This window comes from Meriones unguiculatus, chromosome 4 (genome assembly GCF_030254825.1).
Source record: "Meriones unguiculatus strain TT.TT164.6M chromosome 4, Bangor_MerUng_6.1, whole genome shotgun sequence".
NCBI classification, from domain to species: Eukaryota; Metazoa; Chordata; class Mammalia; order Rodentia; family Muridae; genus Meriones; species Meriones unguiculatus.
The window spans coordinates 76,850,062-76,872,390 of NC_083352.1; the positions used below are offsets into that span (position 1 = coordinate 76,850,062).

Genomic DNA, 22,329 nt, shown 5'->3' on the forward strand with positions numbered 1-22,329 from the left:
TGTCCGTGAGTGTCGGGTGTCAAAAAGGATAAAGGCTGGGGGCAGGGGATGCCTCAGCAGTACAGTAGAACCCTTTACTGAGGCTGGGAGCTTTGCTCAGTATTAGAGGGCCCGCCTAGAACTCCCAGTGAGGGCTGGAGGGCTCCGTGGTAAGCACCTATCCACAGTGTGGGAAGGCCTGGGTTTTATTCCCAGTACCACCCCATAAGGACAAGTAAGGATTGTGCAGCTGTGGGAAAAGCATGTCTAAAATCAGAGAAGGAGGCTGACTCTTGAGTGGGCTATAGAATGGAAGGACAGATAGCCCAGATTGAGGCTGGCTCCATGCTTGAGGCTATGACAGCAAACGGAAGCTGATAGGAAGCCACCTCTATTGGCTTACATTGCTGAGATATGACTCAGGCATTTCCAACTGAGTTGTAACTGGCAGGTCACAAGACTGTGAGAAAACAGAAGGCGTGCCTGCTCGGGTTCAAGACCTTATTATGCTGTTCAGCTGTGACTCTGAGCAGATCTATACCTACCTGCCAGGTTTCCATGCTGACTAGGCCAGCCTAGCATCCTCAAGACCAACTCAGGTTAGATGTCTCCCCAGAACTAGGAATTAAGGAAAGCTTTCTAAATTTAGGATTGTGGCTTATTATAGCGTGAGAATGAAAGCCAAAACATGGAGGAGAGTACAGGAGAGGCAGGGGCTGCATTTCCGAGTGGCCTCTCCTTGTGGGGCACGTGGATCATTGCGTTTCATTGCAATGATGGATGACTTCCTGTATGAAGCAGAGATGGTCCCTGCTTTACAGTGACATGAAAAGTTCAAGTCAGCATTTTAGTATCTCATAGGCTTTGCGGGGGCTGGTTTTGTCCAACAGACCATGGAAGTGATTAGAGCATGTCTCATGAAGCCAAGATGTTATAGTATTTGTTGGGTTGATTAAATGTTGTGTGCTGTGTGTGTGTTTGTATACACATACCCATGCATGTACATACCAGAGGACAACGTGTGCAATGAGCATGTATACACCAGAGGAAAACCTTAAGTATTTGTTCCTCAGGAAGGCCAGTTACCTGATTTTGAAACAGCCCCAGGTCAGCAAGCCCCAGGAGTCCTCTTGCCTTCCATCTACCCAGCACTGGGATTACTGCCACAGCCGGCTTTACAATTTTTTATTGTGTATATGTGTGGAAGCATGAGTGTGTATGTGCTATAGCACCCATGTGAAGGTCAGAGGATGACTTTCAGGAGTTCATTCTCTCCTTACACTGTGGGTTCCAGGGATGCTACTCAGGTCATTGTGCTTATACCTGCTAAGCCATCTCACCAACCCTATCCAGTTTGTTTTGTTTTGTTGTTTTTTAATATGGGCTCTGGGGTTGAACTCAGTTCCTTAGACTTGCAAGTTCACCCAGCCTCTTAAATACACTTTTAAATCAGTGAGGTTTTCCATTTATGATGGCAGTCTCAGGACCTGACCCAGCATCAGTTGAGAATCAACTCTGACCAACTGTAGATGTCCCTAGAGCCTTGACATCAGGGTATTGTGGGAATGAGACTTACAGATGTGGCAGCCTGCACTGTGTCACTAGGGCAGTGGATGTCAAGCCGGCCCAGGGTTTCCAAGTGCGAGGTGTGTGTCACGGTAAGCCTCATTGTTAGTTTCTCCTGTTCTTGAGGCCCAGGGTCTCAGGTAGATGCATTCCAATGAGCCAGGATCTCCAGGAGCCTTCCAGGGCCAGTCCCAAAGCCTGAGGAGCAGGTCCCCTCAGACAACTCAAAAACCCAGCCTTTGGGATAACATAGCTATCTCTCTACTGGGGTCTTTGTGTCTTTCTTTGTGGGCTTGTGTGGGGGTCACAGCCACAAAAGTGTCAGTCCAGGGGAGGCAAGCGGGAGATTCGACTCAACACCACTCAGTAGGCAGGCTTGGTTCAAATTTCAGCCAGTTTAGGCATATTTAAACACAGTACACTTTGGAAAAAAACAATTCCTGGTGGTAGTTAACTCAGTCCTGTTTGTGTAACAAAGCTCAAGACATGATTACATTGGAACTCTTGTAAAGTACAAGTGACATCTTCCATAAAGGTAGGTTCCATAGATTAACTAGGAAAGCAGCTTCAAGGTAAACAGTGCTCATGATAAGCGTCTCCGGAAGGATAGTGGTATAGATTGAGTGAGATAAACATAGGAGTCTGGGGGAGCCGGTGCGGCCTGTCCATACACATAACACAGAGGTCACCAGGCTATTAGGAAAGCAGGTTTAAAGAGACAGCCTTGTATATTTAACCTTCCTGGTGTCCCTGGTGCTTAACTGTGAGCATAAGGACCTACATGTCTCCTACAGGGACCTTGGGAGCCCATGGTTTCTGTTCTCCTTGGCTAAGGGGCTCATCCTGACTTTGGCAGAGCCGACTCCATTGGGGTAATTTGTGGTGTTGGTTCTTTCCTAGGCTGTAGCTGCCTGGACTGAAGCCTTGCTGAATTAGCTTCCTTCGCTCAGTCCATGCAGCCCTCATAGGAAAGCGCTCAGAACCTCTGCCAGCTTCATGGCCACTGTATTCCTCCTCACTAACATCTGTTTCTTTCCTGACAGTTCTGTCACCAACATGGGGGACTCTCATGAGGATACCAGGGCCACCATGTCTGAGGCAGTGGCTGAAGAAGTGTCTCTATTCAGCACAACGGACATGGTTCTGTTTTCTCTCATCGTTGGGGTCCTGACCTACTGGTTCATCTTTAGAAAGAAGAAAGAAGAGGTACCAGAGTTCAGCAAGATCCAACCAACGTGAGTGGTGCCCCTCAGAGTTTCTTGGCTATCCCTTTCGCTGAGCATCCTTGGCACCTCTTCCTTCCATGCTGTTCTCCGTGCTGGGGCTACAGGCTGGAAGAAGGCAGCTTCCTAGGAATTTGAGGCTTTTAATTTGGGGTATGACTCAATGGGTAGACGATGCTTTGTCCTCTTTAATAATAAGATACACCACACACACACACAGACACACACACACAATAACAAAATAGAACCGCATTCGGTCTTACCTTCTTCATCAATGATTTACTGAGATGGTGTCTCCTGGTATCTTTGCCCCACTATGTCCCAAATCCTTCTAGGATTTGTGGCTGTGACTGACGTAGACTTCTGGCTTTCTTGAGTTTATGGTCTCTTGATAGACCAACCTGGTGAGTTGCTGGACCTTATTCTCTCTCTGTGATTTGGTCTACTTAGTGGCCCACAGCGCCACTCTCCTGGGCTCTGTGAGCACTTTATGAGGTCATGGCATGAACTTATGCACTGAGCCAGGATCTCCTTGCTGCTGCATATGTTAGCATTAAGGTATAGTTTGAACAAGGCATCCTAAGGACGACTAAGATTATATCACATGAGAGAAAGCTGAGGCCTACAGTCCCAGCAATTAAGTGAAGGCAGGAGGATCAGGAGTTCAAAGTCATCCTCCTAAGCTATATGCCAGCCAGCCTGAGCTATCAGAGTCTAAAAAAGAAAAAAGCCGGGGTGGTGATGGTGTTCATCTTTAATCCCAGCACTTGGGAGACAAAAACAGGCAGATCAGATCTCTGAGATCGAGGCCATCCTGGTTGTGTTCCAGGTCAGCCAGGGCTGCAAAGAGAAACCCTGTCTCAAACTCCCCCACCCACCCATAAAATGTAGATGGTTGAGAGTGATGGCAGTATTTGTAGAGAGTAGTTTATGGAATGCTTTACTCTTCACTGTCTGCCTGGGAGTTCACCTTCTGCCCCTTTTCTCTAGGCAGTGACAGGCCCGGGTGGCTAAAAACTAGCAGAGCTAGACTAAGGGACACATTCCAGGACTCCCCTCTGTACAGGAACTTGGACCCTGTCCTACAGGTTTGGTCACAGTAGAGACTGGGGACGTAGGAAGGGCAAGTGAGTTGGAACAGCTGGTCAGGATGCATTGTGGGTGGAAGGAGGGCAGGGCTTGTGGTGAAAATGTGTCCTATTGAAGAGAAGATGAACGGTTACCTGGTCCCAGCTTCCAAGCTGTCCCCACCATCTTCTCTGAACAAGACTGTGGGGCCTGGAGCTGCCTCTTTATTTAATCACCCATTTATTCTCACCATCACTGGCTTTGGCCCTGTAAGATGGCCCAGCCTCGAAACCCGGCTCTATACCATCCACTCGGGAGACTGAGGCAGAGAACAGAAGGCTTACCAGCACAGCTTACAGAGATCTTGTCTCAGAAACAAAAAGTAGGGTCAGGAAAATGGCTCTTTGGGTAAAGGCGCTTGCCACCAAGCCTGGCAACCTGAGTTCAATTCCTAGGCCCCACCTGGCAGGAGGGAACAGGCTCCTGCAGTTTGTCCTCTGACTTCCACTAGTGCACTGCTGCTCAGCACCATTCTCTCTCTTCTGTCTCTCCCACACAATGTATATAAATAAATGTAAAGTAAAAGGCCGGGAGCACATGTGTCATCACAGAGCTTGGGAGGTGGATGCAGAAGGATCAGGAGGTGAAAGTCATTCTCAGCTCTTCCTTGCGAGTTTGAAGGTAGCTGAGAAGCCAGGGTAATGAAAGGTGCTTTGTAGAAGCAGGTGATAAAATGTTACTGTGTTCTGTCTAAATAGGGCCTTGATGCTACAGCCCTGATCTAGGCTCTTCCTGAGGCTCAGACAGAGCCTCTGCCTGCTGCCTGGGGAATCTTGAGGGTGAAACTAGGAGACACATTCCTGGAATGAGAAAGAAAGAGTTTCCTTCTGCTTAAGAATCCAGGCCCCTGTCCTGAGGGTAGAGCCACACCTAGGTTGCTAAGGGAGCCTAACTAAGGGAGGACCTGGAATCCAGCCTCTCTGGTGTGGGCTGGCCCTAGATACATTCCTGTGGTGGGGACACTGTTTGTGGTGAAAATGTCCACACCTGGAGATAAAGGGATCAGTAGCCTGGTCCCACCCTACAAGCTGGCTTTGTTCCACCATTTATAAAATGGAGGTTCTGCTGTTCCTCAAAAGGGATATGAGATGCAGAACCACCCAGCCTTTTTCAGGGGATAGGCTCAGCTACAGAGCAAGATCAAGGCTAACCTGGGCAACTTCAGCAAGATCCTGTCCCAAAAATCAAAAGTTGCCAGCCTAGATGGCATACACCTGTAATGCCAGCATTTGAGGGATGTAGGAAGATCAAGAGTTCAAGATTCAGAAAAGGTGGCACATTCCTTTAATCCCAACACCTAGGAAGCAGAGTTAGTTTTTGGTTTTGGGTTTTTTGTTTTTGTTTGTTTTATTTTGTGAATATCAGAGTGAGTTTATAGGATTTGTTAAAACACATTAAACACATCTTTTTTGGATTCTTTGTTGTTTTAAACAGTCTCATGGTACAGCCTAGGCTGGCCTCAAATCAGTGATCCTCTCTGCCTCCCCATTTCTGGGGAAAAAAGGCATGTGCCACCTGGTCTATTGTGCATTTCAAGAATTATTTATTTATGGGTTTTCAAGACAGGGTTTGGGTGTTCTAGAACCTGCTCTATAGAGTAGGCTGGCCTCCGTGGCCTCAGACTCATAGAGATCCACCTGTTTCTGCCTTCCAAGTGCTGGCATTAAAGGCATGTGTCACCCCTCAGTCCCCTTCCCCCCCAAATCATACATTCTTATCATGGCTTCTGGTGATTTCTAGAAATGAGGTCTCATAAGGTCTCTAAAAGCCTTAGGTCATGGTGCATGAAACCATCAAGCTTGGGTTATGAGTATTTTCCTGTGTGTGTGTATGTGTGTGTACATATGTGTGTGCCATGTTGCACATGTTAAGGTCAGAGGGCAGTGTGTAGGAGTCAGTTCTCTTCCACCATAGGGGATCCTAGGTGTCCAACACAGGCCATTCAGCTTCTTAGCAGGCACTTTATACACTGAGTCATCTCACTGATCTTACTTACCTTTTGAGGGCAAGTCTTATGTAACCTCTGACTTGCTCTATTGGATTCTGATCCTCCACCGGCCAGCTAGTGTTACAGGTGTACACCACCTCGCCTGACTTATGTGATGCTCAGCACCAAGCCAGGCTTTGACTTTGTGCATAACCGGCCAACACTTTTAAACTGAGTTACATCCTTAGCCTCAAGGGTATGGCTGTTTATACAAGCCAAAGGGATGAGACAGCTGCAATCTGGCCAGCAAGCACTCTTGAGTGCAAAGAGGTACAAAACAAGTCAGGAGGTGCCCCTGGCTGCCCAGGCGACTCTGCCACAGATCTAAATGTAGCTCTCTGAGTCTCTGAACCTGAATACTGTCCCTGCTGCCACTGACCATGTGTGGCAGGTCAGGACACCAGCTGGGAACCTTCTGCAGGCTGCATCCTGTTGTCATACCTCTACCTCCCCTCCAACCCTTATTCCTTCCAATCCCCCAACACTAAGTAGGAGAGAAAGAAGGCTCAAGGGAAAGGAGATGTAGACCTCTTTAGAACTACTTCCTGACGATTAGGGGGTCTTGGATTCCTTGGGGAAAGTCCAAACTCCGTATCAAGATATTTTAAACTTCTCATCAGACTGCAACAGCACAAACCAAGAGCAGCAGGAAGAGAGCAGCATCGACTTTCTTCTTCTTTGGAGTGCTCCCCGGCCCCTCTGGGGGCTCTCCCATTTTTACCGTCTCTAGCGTCCCCAGAATTAAAGTTTTTGCAGCTGGCAAAAATCATGACCCCTGCTAGTGCACCAGGCAAATCATAATCATCTGCTGTTGAGCAACCTCTTAATTCCCACCTAGGATTGAAACGGAACCATAGTCACATGATGTAAGTGGTTTTAAAAGAAACCCAAACTCTCACTACAGCACCCAGAGCCTGGAAGTACCTGTTTCCTGGGCCAGGTCAGCATCATTGTGCCAGGAAGCCACTTGGACTAGTTCACCCTCCTGGGACTGAGAGATGGCACATTGTCCTGAACTTTCCTTGAACCCTGGGCAGAACTCCTGCTGAGAATTCTACAAAATGGCACCCACAACAAAATGGAGTGTAGAGCATATCCCAGGCCTCTCTGGTACAAAGAGAGGGTGGAGATGGTGGGTGCTATTGAAAATCTTGGGACACACTTGCAAACATCTGTGCCAAAGCCTCAGAGCAGAGCAGTCCCGGTCCTGCACACAGATCCTCTGGGGTACACTGTACTGGAACCAAAGGTGCACAAACTTAGGGAGCCTAAGAGGTGGGGAGAGATTCTGACTGACGATGGGGAAAAAGGGTCTAGAAAGGTTTGCATTATGACTCTAGCTCCAGACGCAGAGCACAAGATTTAGGAGCAATGATACTGTCTAGCCACAGTTGGAGGATATGCTAGGGTAACAGGCTTATTTGGGGAGCGGCGGGGGAATGTGGGAAGTTCAGTTAGAAGGGGCAGGTTGGGGCTTGACACCAGAGGGCTGTGGAAGCAGCAAAATGACCAATCCTGATTTCACAGTGGCTGCATCCAGGTGATGGAGGAGGCGGGGTGAAGGCAAGGGCAGGGAGGAGGCTGGAGAAGCCCTTCCAGAATATGGTCTCTGGAGAGATGATGCTGTCTCTCCAGAAATGAGCATCTGAGGTTGAACTGTGGATACCTGGAGTAGATAGGAGGGACTTGGCTGTGCTGTCCAGGCTGGAGCAGATTTGAGAAGGAGGGTCTGAAGGGTAGAGTTTGGGGATCTCCTGGAACATTGCATATGGCCTATTATGACTATGGATTGAGGAAACCCCAGATTTCAGAGATTCTCCCACTATCAGAAACAATGGGGAATAAGGCATGGCTGAAGAGAAGAGAATAGGGGGGTTCTAAGGGAAAGGGTAAGGGCCAATTAAAAGAAAACAAGTTAAGCCAGGTGTTGGTGGCACACACCCGTAACCCCAGGTAAGAGAGTGAGGAGATGACTCAGTGGGCCACAGTGCCTGATGTGTAATCGTGGGTACACAGGTTCCCAGCACCTGTGTAGTAAAAGCCAGGCACTGCCAGGCATCACTCTGCCCTGATTGCCAAGAGCTCAGAGGACAGGTCCCAGGAATTGGTTCTCCCCTTTTCCCATGTGGGCTCCAGGGACTGAACTCAGTTATCAGGCTTGGTGGTGAGTGTGAGTTGTCTCACTAGCCATTTTAGACATCACTCCACTCACATTGCTTTAGACATCACACAATTAATTCTACCCTCACAATCCCCAAGGTAGCAGTAGTTCTTCCCCAGGCAGCATTTGTTCTCATCTCTGATTGGCTGATCAGAGCTTTGTTTTTAGATTTTTTAGGTTGGATTTTTTAAAAATTTAGCATCTAAACCCCATTTTTTGCAGTTGATTAATACATCGTATGTCTCTCTCTTCTTGGAAGGGAATCAGATATATTCAGGTATAATTTGCATATAATAAAAATCCCTCTTCTCATCTTTTGGTGATGGGGATGGAACTCTGAGTGGTGTACACTCAGCAAGTGCTTTACCTCTGAGTCACACACCCAGTTCTAAGCCCCCTCTTTAACAATACACACGGGTCTCAGGGATTGAACTCAGATCATCAGGGTTGGCAGCAAGTGCCATACCCATTGAGTCACTTCCACAGCCCCATGGTTGAGTCTTGACATATACACAGTTACGCAACCAGTATCACAGTCAGCAACGTCCCGCAGTACCCACGGCTAGCCCCCAGCTGTAGTAGATCTCCAGTGCTGCCTGTCTGAGAATGGCAACTTTTCCTAAACACAGCCTCCATTCCATGTCAGTCCTCGGCTTCATCCATTCTCCTGTCTCCCTTGAAATACTTGGATGAAAGAACTCCAGCCTGCTGTTTCATAGTTTCCTACGGTCGGGATTTGGCTAAGGGTGCCCCTCTGGGGCTTGTTTAGAAAAGCCGCAGAGACTCTCATTTCCTCAAGCAACCTTTATTTTGAGATCTGATCTCCTTTGAAATCACAGCACTGCCGAGAGTCAAGGCTGTGGGCAGCTCTTACGTCCGTCTTTATCTTGGCTCTTCAGCAGATGGAGGAATATCAGGGGGCTCTTGCACTTTCAGTCAGGGCCACCCTTTTTTATGTCCTTGTACTAGTGATCACAAAGCTAAAATTACAGATGTGTTTCTCAAAGAAAAAGGCACGGCTGGAAGGGTGGCTCGATGGTTAAGAGCACTGGCTGCTCTTGCAGAGGACCTGGGTGGCTCACAGTCTCCAGGGACCTGATGCCATCTTCTGACCTCGGTAGAGCACATGGTGCACAGACAAATGCAGGCAAAACACTCGTACACATAAAATACTAAAATGAATAAATCTAAAAAAATAGTTTTTAAGAGAGAGAAAGCCAGTTGTGGTGGTACATGTCTTTAATCCCAGCACTCTGGTGACTAAGGCAGGCGGATCTCTGGGAGTTCAAGGCTAGCCTGGTCTACAGAGAGAGTTCCAGGACAGCCAGGGCTACACAGAGAAACCCTGTCTTGAAACAAGAAGGAGAGGGAGAGAGAGGGAGGGAGGGAGAGAAGAGGAGAGGAGAGGGGTCCTTAGGAGGTACCTGTCCATATAAAGGGCGGGCAGGGCACAATGTCTGCCCCAGAAGTGGCTAGAAGGGGCCCCTCTGCAAGCACAGGTCTGGAACCTCTTCTGCCACCTCCTATCAAGTGAAGTCTGCCCTTCTTGCCCTTTCTGTTGACACATCTGTCTCAGGATAGCTATGCAACAAAAGCATTTTAACCCACTAAGTCATTTCATTGGTCTCTTAGTTGGGGTTTCTACTGCCGTGATGAAACCCCATGACCAAAAGGAACTTGTCAGGAAAAGGGTTTATTTAGCTCACATATCCTGAGTCACAATCCCTTGAGGGAAGCCACGGCAAGAACTCAAAAGGGAGGAAAATGTAAGTAGCTGATGCAGAGGCCATGGGGGAATGCAGGGAGGGGTCTCTGAGGCCAGCCACCGCAGCCAGTAGAGTAATGATCTACAGGAAGCAAAGATTCAACACCACTAAGCAGCCAGGGTTGAGTGAAACTTAGGGAGTCTGACCCTGAATGGTTTGCTTTAGGCACATTTAGGTACAGGAAAAACTTTTCTAGTGATAGTTAACTCAGTCCCATGTATACCTCAAAGCTTAAGACATGACTGCATAAAAATTCTTTGGAAAGTACATGTGACAGCTTCCATAAAGATGGGCTCTGTAGATTTGACTCCATGTGACACCTTTCATAAAGATAGGTTCCATATAATTGACATGCTCATGGTAAGGGTCTATGGTGGATCTGGTGTGGCCTCTGTCACACAGATGGCACAAAAGCTCACCAGGCTATTTATTAATCAGCCTTCTGGGTGGATGGCAGAGTATGCAGTGTCCTCCTACAGTAAAGTGCTGCTTACCGGATTGCTCCTCATGGCTTGCTCAGCCTGAGCTCGTACAGAACCCAGGAACCTGCAGCCTAGGGATGGCCCCACCCACAGTGGACTGAGCCCTCCCATATCAATCACTAATTAAGGAAATGCCCTGTAAATTTCCCTACGGTCTGATCTAATGGGGGCATTTTCTCAATTGGGGTTCCTGCCTTTCAGATGACATTTGCTTGTGTCAACTTGATAAAATTAGCCAGCACATTGGCCCTGGTTTTTTGTTTTTCCTCTTTTGTTGTCTCATTAGCTCAAGCTGGCCTGTCCTTTTTTGTGTACCTGTGTAGAGGATGACATTAAACTCCCATTCTTCACCTCCTGAATGGGAGTTGAAGGCACACGTCTCTGTGTCTTCCTGTCTCCAACTTTGAGTGCTGGAATCACAGTGTATTCCCATTCATCCCTTTGTTAGTTTACGTGGTACTAAGGGTGGGACCCTGGGCTTCCGTGTATGGTAGAGAACTACTCTGCCCACTGAGCTACACCTCCAGCTATCTTTGGCTTTTTGAGAAAACAAGACCTATAGTCTAGACTGGCCTTGAACTCTGTGCTCATGATTTAGCCTCCAGAGTGCTGGGATTGGAGATGGTCACTGCTGCCTGACCCAGCCCTTTCTTGAATTTGGCCTGAGGCCCCTGTCAGCCCTCCACCTGCCCTTGGGTAGCTCCCAGCTCCCCTCGGCGGCGCTTGACCCTGTGGAGAGCTACCCATTTTTCTCTCAGCACTGCACAGACCTGGTGACAGCAGAAACTCCTGGGATCTGCCGTGCTGCTTCTGCTGCCACCGTTGTCATCCCCTTTCTGCCTGTTTACCTTGTGACCTGGAGACAGTCGTTGCCAGACAGCCCGGCTCTATAAGTTCAAAAGCAGCTTCTCAGGGGCCCCCTCCCCACCCCTCGGCAGATCCCAGGAGGAATCAGTTCTACCACACAGAAAATTAAATTTGAGTTGCCTCAGCTTTTAGAAGCGCTTTTCCTCATTGCCTGGGACAGAGGCAAAAAATGCACCCTCTTGAGGCAGCTGGGTTCACCCTGTGACTCTGCCTTCCCTGCCCCTCTCCTCCCCTTCTTCTCTTTGGCCCACTCTGGTGGCCTGCAGCTGACTTCAGAGGCGCCTGCTCCCAGTGGAGGGCTGGTGTGGGGGCGCTGATTGGAACCGGTCAGGCTCTGCTTCAAAGCCATGTGGTGTCTGGGCTCCCACAACTTGGGCCAGCTGCCACCTGCATAGTGCTCTGGGGTCTGAGCCTGGGTACGGAGAAAGGAATTTCTTAAGGCATGTATGTAACCCTGTGCCGGCTGCTGCATGGGGCAGGAGGGGAAAACATATCTCCCTGTAGTGCTCAAGATGTCCCCAGATGATGGGGTCCCAGTTGTCTTTTGGGGGTCTGGCAGCAGCGATGGCTGCCTTGGCTCTTATTGTTGCAACCTGCACACGTCTCTGTGTCAGGGCTGGGACAGCTTTGTTCTCCATCCTTTTTTTTTTTTTCTCTTAATGGGAAAGGGGGAGGGTGTGGGGAGCAGGGCTTTGATATAAACAGTTACCAAGGAAACTGAGTGGGGCTGTGTGTAGAAAGGTTCTCTGTTTCCCTCAGTCCATGGGGGGGGTGTTACCCCTGCCGCAGGGGATCATGGGAGGCTGCAGTCTCAGTTCCGAGTCCTGCTGGAGCTGCCAGATGTTACAGAGTTCATAGGCTCGTGGGGACAGAGGCAGGCAGAGGTGCCGAAGGATTCTGAGAGGACTTCCGGGATGTCTGGTGGCACTTTGGGAGTTTCTGCGCTCAAGCAGCCTACCCCACCACACTGAGAATGGACAGAGCTGAACTTCCTTTCTGTGGGCTCCCAGCCAGCTGCAGCAGAGCTCAGTGTGGGACCCTCCTTTTTCCTTAACCCCTGTTGGGAACAGGGGCACCATGGGGTGTGCGTACTCATCTCCACCGGACGAGCCCACCCTGAGAAGGTCAGTTCCAGCCCTAGTACAGATGTGTGGGTAGCCCACGGGCAGGGGGCACGTGGCTTCTGCCATCCATTGCCAAAGGGAGAGGCAGATCTCTGGGCTTAGGGTCAAATGGCCTGCTGTGAGTTTGGTGCTACTGGCCCTGCTTCCTTGAGCTGGTGGGGAGCTGCTCAGGAAGGGCTGGGACATAGTGGGGTTGCCCAACACAGGGTCCCCTGACTCTACTGCCCCTGTAGATCTGCGTGAGTGAGGGAAGCAGATGGAGAGTTCTTCCTGTCCCCCCAGGGCCATAGCAAAGCTAATCAAGGGACAGGCATTGGGCCTCAAGTGCTCGGGTGGGTGGGGAAGTGACTCTGTAAAGCAAACGCCTGCTATACCAGCATGAGGATCTTTCTGAGTTTGATCCTCAGAACCTGTGTAAAAGTGCTGGGCATCCCAGCGCTGGAAGGCGCTGGACAGGCAGCTCCCTGGGGCTTGGTGTCCAGTCACCCTAACCAGAACGTTGGACTCCAGGCAAGTGAGAGACCTTGTTTGAACAAAGGTGGATAGGGTTTGAGGATAGATACTCAAGGTTGACCTGCCTCCACCCCCAACACACATGAGGACAAAGGAAGTTCTCAGTGTCATAGTCTTCGACCCCAGGGTCAAGGAGAGTGTTTCCAGGCAGACCTGTCCAGGGCTCTCCCCTTACCATGGCCAGTGACAGCTGGCCTGGAGATTGGCCTTTCACCTATATCAGGAGACTAAGATCAGGACCTATGCAGTCCACCCCAGCTATGTGTCTGTATCCCATGCCCTTGGGAGCCTGCTGCTCAAGTCTCTTGAGAATGGAGCCCAGCCTTTCCTGTCTTTGGCACTGGGCACCAGTACCTTTGTGGCCCTGTGCCACCTTAGGTTGCTGAGTATCTGAAATCACAGACTGGGCCAAACAGCTATTCACTTTCCAAGAAAAACCTTTGTCCTCTTGAGTGTCACCCAAGTTCCAGGTGCCTGACTGGGCACAGAAGACACTGTGGAAGTCAAATTCAGTAAGTAGCCGAGACCTTCAGAGATTTGGGCTGGGACGTCTCATGCCTATGTGGTGACAGGACCTAGATTTGCAGTCAGCTCTATCCCTAATGTGGCTTCTCTTCTTCTGCTGTGATTCCCCTGGGCTCTAGTTCAGGGATAGGACAGGCCCTTGTAAGACAGAGATGGCACTGGCATGTTCTAGTTCCCACCCTCAGCACCTGGCATGGTGCCCGTTCCCGCCCTGCGTGCCTGGGCTGGAGACATGAGTCCTAAAAAAAACATCTGTCTTACGAGAAAAGCCAGAAGCTGGCTTCTCAGCCCAGAATGGGAAGGGAGTGAGAAATGTCCCCAGAGGCCTCCGGCTACCTCTGCCTGCCAGATGCTGGGTGGGAGACCAGCCATTTGGGAAAGCCATGAATTGTGTGCCGAGTACTAGGCAGACACACAGACACCTCCCCTCAAGTTATTAAAGCCAGTTCTCAAGAGAAGTGATTTGCATATGTGGTGGGAAGTGCTCCATGGACCTATGTGCTGTCAAGGACAGTGCCCTTGATGATGTGGGAAGGCAGAGAAGGGTTGCTCTGAGGAAGCTCTGATGTTGTGTTGAAGGACAGTGGTAGTTGGTTGGAAAGGGTCAAAGAAGGCCAGGCTAAGCCCAGGAGACATCAAGTCCACGTGTCCACTCACAAGGGTATAAGGAGGCTGTGGCTTGGCCGGCCAGAGACTCAGGAGCTGGGGTTTTCTTCTGGAACACCTTCTGTCACACCAGTCTCTACCCAGTCTCTCTCGCTCCCATCCCAGGCTGGCCTTGAACCCATAGAGATCCTCCTGCCTCTGCCACCTGAGTGCTGGGATTAAAGACATGTGGTGGCTTCTCAATTTTAATTGTCTTTTTATTACTATTATTATTATTAGTTACATTTTATTAACTCTGTATTCCAGCTGTAATTGTCTCTATTTTCTTATGCATTTGTGTGTGTCTGTATGAGGATGGGTGTTCATGTCCCTGAATGTGATGCAGGTTTGTAGAGGCCAATAGTCACCTCAAGTGCCATAGCTTGCACACAAAAGCTGAAAGGGTACACAGGACGCCCAGCTTGTCGAGTGGCATCCTGTGCATCCAAACTCTTGTCCTCATGAGTGCGGATCAAGCCCACCTAATTGCTGGGCTCTCTGCCTCCCCAAACATGCTTTTTGACAGAGTCTCCCACTGGCTTAGTGTCTCAGGCTACAGCTAGAGCATCTTTCAGCTTGTGCCTTGTTTGCCTGAGGTGAAGGCAAAGGAGGAGAAGGGACAGAAGGTGGAGAGGGAGAGAAGAGCCAGACATTGAGAAGGAGAACATGAGCAAATCAGCAGGCTAGACCTGAGCGGTCCTGAAACTGACTGACCTCTGTAAGCTCATTAATGATTCAAGGCACACAGAGGAGTAAGTAGAACAGTCCCAGCTGTTGGCTTCTTCACTACGGCCTAGCACAGGTGGGCTGTCCCTGACCGACTGTCACAGCCTCTCACACTGCTACAGCCTATCACACCCATCCTGTAACAGCTGTATCTGTGCCCATCAGACTGTCTTGTTTTTCAGGGCCTCACCTGTCAAAGAGAGCAGCTTCGTGGAAAAGATGAAGAAAACGGTGAGAGTGCTGTTCTGCTTAGTAGAACCTGGCCTTGGTGGGTACCACTAGTCTTCCTGACACGAGGGCTGAGGGCTGTTGGAGCGAAGCAGGTCAGAGTACTAAGGGCATCCTCATCTTACCACTGCACAAGGGCCCCTACTTTTGCTGGAATTTTCTTGAATAAACTGAGATAAAAGAACACATCCTTCCTTATCAGAGTTTACATTTTGAGTCATTCCTAGAACCCACATAAAGAGCCAGACCTGGCAGCACTTGTAACCCCAATACTCTGCATTCCTGGGATGCACTGGTCAGCATAGCCCGTAGCTGCAGACCAGAGAGCTTGACTCAAAAAAAAAAAAAAATCCCAAAACAGTGATGGCACCTGAAGAATGACATCCACAGGTCCATGCTGACACATACATACCAGTACCACATACAAGTCTGGTATATTGGAAGCCAGGTATGGTGATAGATACCTGTAATCCCAGCACTAAGGCTGAAGCAGGAAAATCAAATATGGAGGCCAACCTGGAATACCATAGTAACTCCTAAATTTTTTAAAAAGAGGACCAGAGATGTTTCAGTGATTCAGAGTGTTTACTGCTCTTGCACAGGACCTGGCTTAATTCCCGGCATCCACATGGGTAGCTCCCAACCATCTGTCTGTCACTTCAGTTCTAGGGGGTCAGATACAACTGGCCTCCAAAGGCTCCTGAGTACACCTGATGCACACACACCGAAGACAAAAAGAAGTATAGTTAACAGTTTGAGAAGTATAAAGCTCCTGTGAAAATGCCTGTTTTAAGATCTGTTTTTGTTTTTTTGGCGGGAAGGGTTGTCAAGACAGGGTTTCTCTGTGTAGCCTTGCTGTCCTGGAACTCACTCTGTAACAGGCTGCCTACAAACTCAGAAATCGACCTGCCTCTGCCTCCCAAGTACTGGGAATAAAGGTGTGTGCCACCCCTGCCTGGCTTCATTTTATTATTTAAATTACGTGTATAAAGGAGGGCTGTGCACAGGAGTGTAGGTGTCCACTGAGGCCAGAGGCCATTGGATCCCCGAAGGTGGAATTACAGGTAGCTGTGAGCCATCTCACATGGGTACAGGAACTGAACTAGGTTCCTCAGCAAGAGCAGCAAGTGCCTTTAGCCACTGAGCCATCTTTCCAGCCTCAACCTCATTGTGTTATTACAAGAGACTTTAGCTCCAGCAGAATTTGTTATCCTATGTGTGAATGGGGATCATGAAACCCCACAGACACCAAAGGATCCCATTCACTGCCTGTGGGTAAATACAAACATACGTAAAGCAAGAAGGAGGGCTGTTATCTGTATTTTATCAGTCACCGTCCTTTTTTATACTCTATGTTAGGTTGTGTTTTTTCCAGGGTAGGAGCTTCAGTGCTATGCATGAGATTTACTTGGACTCCAGCTGGAGTCTTTCAGGTGATGTCTGTCCTCATTCATCCTAGCATCTATGACCCCCAGATCTCAGATAAGAACTGGGCCAGGAGAGAGGGCCCTTACGAGGGCTCCGCTTGCCAGGCCTGTGTCCGCTTGTCCTGTGTCTCCTGGAATTCAAAGGCTGCTCTGTCCTAGGCCCCTTACTGACCCTGTGTGTCTGCCTCCTCCCCAGGGAAGGAACATTATCGTATTCTATGGCTCCCAGACGGGAACCGCTGAGGAGTTTGCTAACCGGCTGTCCAAGGATGCCCATCGCTATGGGATGCGGGGCATGTCCGCCGACCCCGAAGACTATGACTTGGTGAGTGAGCTCTGTGCGTCCCACGCTGCCTCTTCCCTGTCTCTGGAAGGTGCTGGATGGGGTCATCTCAAAGAGCTCTAAGTCTGCCTTATGTGGAGGCACGTTAAAGCCGACGGAAGAGGGGGCAAGGCTGAGAATTTGGTGAGAGTCTGTGGTTAGGGGCAACGGAGTCCCATATCCTATCCATAAGCCGGGATGGTCATCCTGCCTTGTTGTTCCTCTTAAGCCAGTGTAGGATATGACAGACCCAGCCATGTCCTTAAGGGCAAGGGCCAGGGGCATGATTGCCTGCCTGTTTACTGTCTGCCTCCATCCCTAAGAGTGGCTCTGTGCAGGGCACCAAACTGTCACCAGCCAGGGGTAGAAGGGAGGGAGCAGATGGCCTTGGAGTCACCTCTTTGGCTCTCATGTAAGGCTATTGGCAGTGTGCACACAAGCACTGCCCAACTGAAGAGATGTCCAGTATGGTGTACCTTCTCTCAGAGTCTCCCTCCCCTGAATGCCCGATCCTTCCCTTCCACCCATCCACTCTCCCTCCACAGGGGTCTTCTTCCGTCTCCATTTAAATTCGTGAGAGGCTTTCTCACCTGCTGTTCTGTTTATCAGCAGCTGCGGGCTCAGGCCACAGTGGTGACACCCCTGTCTCTCTAGGCCGACCTGAGCAGCCTGCCTGAGATCGACAAATCCCTGGTAGTCTTCTGCATGGCCACCTATGGTGAGGGCGACCCCACTGACAACGCCCAGGACTTCTATGACTGGCTGCAGGAGACTGATGTGGATCTCACTGGGGTCAAGTTTGCTGTGAGTCTCTACAGAATCCTGCGGGCACATGCTGGCCTCTGGCAGCTCTCCAGAACCCTAGGATTCTCCTTTACAAGCTGCCTCTTCTGTTCCTCTATGGTTTTGTAGCGCAGCGGCTTCCAGCAGAGGGCCTGGTCCCTACTCTGCTGGAGTCTCCCATACAGCATCCCACGTTGCTGGGTGATCCCTGGAAACGTTAGTTACTGGACAAGAGGCCAAAACTCTAAATTGGATTGGAGCTTCCAGCTAAGCTGGCTACTTGGGTTTGAGATGTCAGAGCTGGTTATAAAGAGCCACCGTAAACTGCAGGTCCCCTAAATAAAGCCATTGGCTCCTGCCAGTGCCCACAGTGCTACAGGCTCCCAATGTAGGGTACAGTGCCCCCAAGGACATCAGATCCCACCCGGTGGTCTGCAGTCCTGACCTCAGAGCCTCCCCTGCTGCCCACACAGGTGTTCGGGCTGGGGAACAAAACCTATGAGCACTTCAACGCCATGGGCAAGTATGTGGACCAGCGGCTGGAGCAGCTCGGCGCCCAGCGCATCTTTGAGTTGGGCCTTGGTGATGATGATGGCAAGTAAGTGCCCCACCCCAGTTGCACAGGTCCCCACCTGGCTTTTGGGCCACCCTCTTTGCCCTAGCAGAGTTAGCCACAAGAGTAAGAGCAGGCTTGCTAACCCTCTCCTCTCTCCAGCTTGGAAGAGGATTTCATCACATGGAGAGAGCAGTTCTGGCCAGCCGTGTGCGAGTTCTTCGGGGTGGAAGCCACTGGGGAGGAGTCGAGGTACGTGGAGGGCCACAGCTGGGGCTGGGTGGCCCTAGGGACACAGCATGGTGTGGTGGCCACAGCTCCGGCATAGGAGCTGGGAGATCCTTGTTTCAAAGGAAGGGGCTCCCTGAAGGTGAGGGGGCGAGGTGGGGTCTCCCTTACTGTTCCGTAGCATTGCCAAAACGCTGGCTTCCCTCCTTCCTGTGCGTCAGGGCCAGCTAGTTCTCTCAGGTTCTTGGGGGTCAACCTCAGCCCTTCTCCTGCCTTGTGCTTCTGTAGGTCCGCTTCAGGGTCCCCTGCATCCTACGGTCATACGTCTTGTACCTGTGTCCCTCTGTAGTTGAAGCTTTTTCTCTATGGCTGACCCTGAAGCTTCGATCCTCCCAACCCTGACCCCAGCCTTGGTTTCCCATTCCTAGCATTCGCCAGTATGAGCTCGTGGTCCATGAAGACATGGACACCACCAAAGTTTACACGGGTGAGATGGGCCGCCTGAAGAGCTATGAGAACCAGAAACCGTGAGTAGGGGAAGAAAGTGGGGCAGACAGCTCTGGGGCCCCTTGTGTATCCCCATCCCAGGTAGATGTGTGCCCCTCTAGACTCAGTGAGTGAGCACAGTGCGGGTGCCATGCTTTCATGTCCACTGTCCAGAAGGGCACAGGATGCCCAAGGGACAGGTGGTACCCCCCACCCAGGCCTTGGGAGCCATGCCCTGGCAGGTCAGACTTGGGCAGAAAGTCCCCTTCCTTTCCTTAGGATCCACCGCCATCGGGCATGTGTGAGTGCTTGCTTATGTGTAGGGCCCTGGGTTCCATCCCCAGGACTGTATAAACTGGGCATGGTAGCACAGACCTGCAGTCTCAGCACACAGGACTGGAGGAAATCAGATCCAAAGTCCAAGTTCCTCATCTGGGTGCTGCCCAGATTCACGCTGGAGCCTCCCAGACATCCTGCTCACACTGAGTCAGTCCTGCTTGGGGCAGACCCCTCCACCTGTCCCTTCTAGCCACGCTGTGGTCTCTGAATGTGATTGGAAAGCCAAGTGCTCTGCAGATAGGCAGGGCCTAGGTAGCTTCCGCCTTGTGGCCAGGACTCCTGAGGCAGAGCGCAGAGGGTCGTACACGCTCCTTAGGGCCCGCTTTCATGCCTGTGTCCCCTTGCACTGCCCACCTCGTTGCACTTACAGGGCTGAGACAGCCATATTCAGTTTGGCTCCCTCATTACCCTTGATGGGTCAGAGCCTCCCCCACCCCCACCTCCACCAGCTCTTGTTCACAGTGTTTAGTATAAGCAGGTCACAAGCCAATCACTTGATCTTCTTTCTTTCCATCAGCCCCTTCGATGCCAAGAATCCATTCCTGGCTGCTGTCACCACCAACCGGAAGCTGAACCAGGGCACTGAGCGGCATCTAATGCACCTGGAATTGGACATCTCAGACTCCAAGATCAGGTACCTGCTGCCTCCCATCTCTCCTGGGGCAAGCCTGGCACTGAGTCAGCTGCTGGCTTCCTCCTGAGCCTTGCACCTCTATCTAGGTATGAGTCTGGAGATCACGTGGCTGTTTACCCAGCCAATGATTCAACCCTGGTCAACCAGATTGGGGAGATCCTGGGGGCTGACCTGGATGTCGTCATGTCTCTGAACAATCTCGATGGTGAGTTCTAGAATCCAGGGCGGTGTCTAGGCCTGAAGGCTGAGCTTCTGCTGTGGTCTGTGGCCCAGGTGCTAACGGCTCGAGCCCCCAAGACACCATCTCCACGTGTAGAGGTCATAGTGGACACCTGCGGCCAGGAGGCAGGGCCAGCCCTGCTTCCCAGGCAGCTAGGAAGCCACGCAGCCGGCACAGCCTCCTGGAGAGGTGCTGGATGCTGCCGAATTTTGGGGCCTTTCACTGTGGACACAGCATCTTGTACCCACCATGGTCCTGCCTTTGCCCTCAGTGACCCCCAGTCAGAACACATGAACCAGGAGCTGGTTTCTGTTCAAGCTGGCTACACTGCCTCCTGCCCCCCCCCCCATACTGCCTCTAAGGCCTGGCAGCCTACAATGGGCACTTCCTGCCTGGCCTGAAGTTCAAGTCTGGAGAAAGCCTGAGCCTTGACACAGTGTCTAAGTGGCAACAGAGAGCAGGCTGGGATGCCAGCTTCCTGCTACAAAGGCCTGCAGTGTCCCTACCCTCCATCCACTCCACCCTACCCCGGGGGGTGACTTCACCCCAATCCTATTTATCTTCCCTGCTGCAGAGGAGTCCAACAAGAAGCATCCATTCCCCTGCCCCACCACCTACCGCACAGCCCTGACCTACTACCTGGACATCACCAACCCACCACGCACCAATGTGCTCTATGAGTTGGCGCAGTACGCCTCGGAGCCCTCGGAGCAGGAGCACCTGCACAAGATGGCGTCATCCTCAGGCGAGGGCAAGGTGAGCCCTGCACCCTCTGCCTCCCCGCATGCCGTGTATCCACACCTCTCCCCAGTCTCCCGGCTGCCCACACCTTCCCGCCCTGTCTCCTCAGGAGCTGTACCTGAGCTGGGTGGTGGAGGCCCGGAGGCACATCTTAGCCATTCTCCAAGACTACCCATCGCTGCGGCCACCCATCGACCACCTGTGCGAGCTGCTGCCTCGGCTGCAGGCCCGCTACTACTCCATCGCCTCATCCTCTAAGGTGAAAGGCACCAGCTCTGCCAGGGAGGCCCCACGCAGGGCGGTGGACTCTGGAGACGGCAAGGAGAGCCGCTGAGGAAAGGCTTCTAGGGGGTTGAGGCCAGGCTCACACCAGTCCTTCCTCCAGGTCCACCCCAACTCCGTGCACATCTGTGCTGTGGCTGTCGAGTATGAAGCTAAGTCTGGACGAGTGAACAAGGGGGTGGCCACCAGCTGGCTTCGGGCCAAGGAACCAGCAGAAGAAAATGGCCACCGGGCCCTGGTACCCATGTTCGTGCGCAAATCTCAGTTCCGCCTGCCTTTCAAGTCCACCACACCAGTCATCATGGTGGGCCCTGGCACTGGGATTGCCCCCTTTATGGGCTTCATCCAGGAGCGAGCCTGGCTTCGGGAGCAAGGTAAGCCATGAGGCTCTGGTTCTGTGCTCAGCCAGGCCAGGCCAGAGAGCTCCCTTTCAGCACAGCCTCACCCCTGCCCAGGCAAGGAGGTTGGAGAGACCCTGCTCTACTACGGCTGCCGGCGCTCGGATGAGGACTATCTGTACCGAGAAGAGCTGGCCCAGTTCCACAAGGACGGCACCCTCACGCAGCTCAATGTGGCCTTTTCCCGGGAGCAGGCCCATAAGGTGAGGCTGCGCTGATGTGCTGGGCTGCCCTGGGAAGAGGCGCTGCTGTGGGGTCCAGACCCTGCTCACAGCTGCCCCCTCCCCCAGGTCTATGTCCAGCACCTGCTGAAGAGAGACAGAGAACACCTGTGGAAACTGATCCATGAAGGTGGCGCCCACATCTACGTCTGCGGGTGAGTAAAAAGGACTGGGCCCAGGGTGCTGTCCACCTACCTACAGGGTGGCTCCAGTGAGACCCGTCACACCCTCCTGTCCCCTCTCCACCCAGGGATGCTCGGAATATGGCCAAAGATGTGCAGAACACCTTCTACGACATTGTGGCTGAGTTTGGGCCCATGGAGCACACCCAGGCTGTGGACTATGTTAAGAAGCTGATGACCAAGGGCCGCTACTCACTGGATGTGTGGAGCTAGGAGCCGCAGCCCGCCCGCCCCTCGCTCCCTGTAATCACTTCCCTTACTCCCTTCTGCCAACCTTCGCCTCTGGTGGTTCCTGCCTGGCCTCAATACAGGGAGGCCCAGAGACTGACTCCTCCTGGCCTGAGTGATGCCCTCCTGGGCGCCTAGGCTGAGCCTGGTCCACTGTACCAGGCAGCCCAGCCCCAGGGCATATGGCAAGAGGGACTGGCCCCACCTTTGGGTGATGGGTGCCTTCGGCCCTCGGCAGCTGCACAGAAGGGGCTCTCCTCTCCACTGACCTGGGGTGCAGCCCCACTGTGTGATTTTGAATGAGTGTACATAATTTTAAATAACCTGGCCCTTGGAATAAAGTTGTTTTCTGTACTTGCCTGGTG

General features: G+C 51.6%; 1 protein-coding gene across 2 annotated transcripts in view; it reads left to right on the forward strand.

Annotated features, from left to right (window-relative positions):
* LOC110555861 (NADPH--cytochrome P450 reductase) overlaps window positions 1–22,318 on the forward strand; it is a 47,166-nt gene extending 24,848 nt beyond the window's left edge. For both annotated transcript variants that reach the window (XM_021649334.2, XM_060382208.1), the window contains exons 2-16: window positions 2,589–2,780; window positions 14,875–14,923; window positions 16,544–16,672; window positions 17,324–17,473; window positions 17,926–18,050; window positions 18,168–18,257; window positions 18,662–18,760; window positions 19,576–19,692; window positions 19,779–19,897; window positions 20,487–20,668; window positions 20,763–20,912; window positions 21,039–21,309; window positions 21,391–21,536; window positions 21,624–21,709; window positions 21,805–22,318. In XM_021649334.2, coding sequence (XP_021505009.2) covers window positions 2,602–2,780; window positions 14,875–14,923; window positions 16,544–16,672; window positions 17,324–17,473; window positions 17,926–18,050; window positions 18,168–18,257; window positions 18,662–18,760; window positions 19,576–19,692; window positions 19,779–19,897; window positions 20,487–20,668; window positions 20,763–20,912; window positions 21,039–21,309; window positions 21,391–21,536; window positions 21,624–21,709; window positions 21,805–21,949 — 2,037 coding nt within the window. In that variant the 5' untranslated portion in view covers window positions 2,589–2,601 and the 3' untranslated portion in view covers window positions 21,950–22,318. The remainder of the gene's footprint in view (window positions 1–2,588; window positions 2,781–14,874; window positions 14,924–16,543; window positions 16,673–17,323; window positions 17,474–17,925; window positions 18,051–18,167; window positions 18,258–18,661; window positions 18,761–19,575; window positions 19,693–19,778; window positions 19,898–20,486; window positions 20,669–20,762; window positions 20,913–21,038; window positions 21,310–21,390; window positions 21,537–21,623; window positions 21,710–21,804) is intronic.
* The last annotated feature ends 11 nt before the right edge of the window (window positions 22,319–22,329 follow it).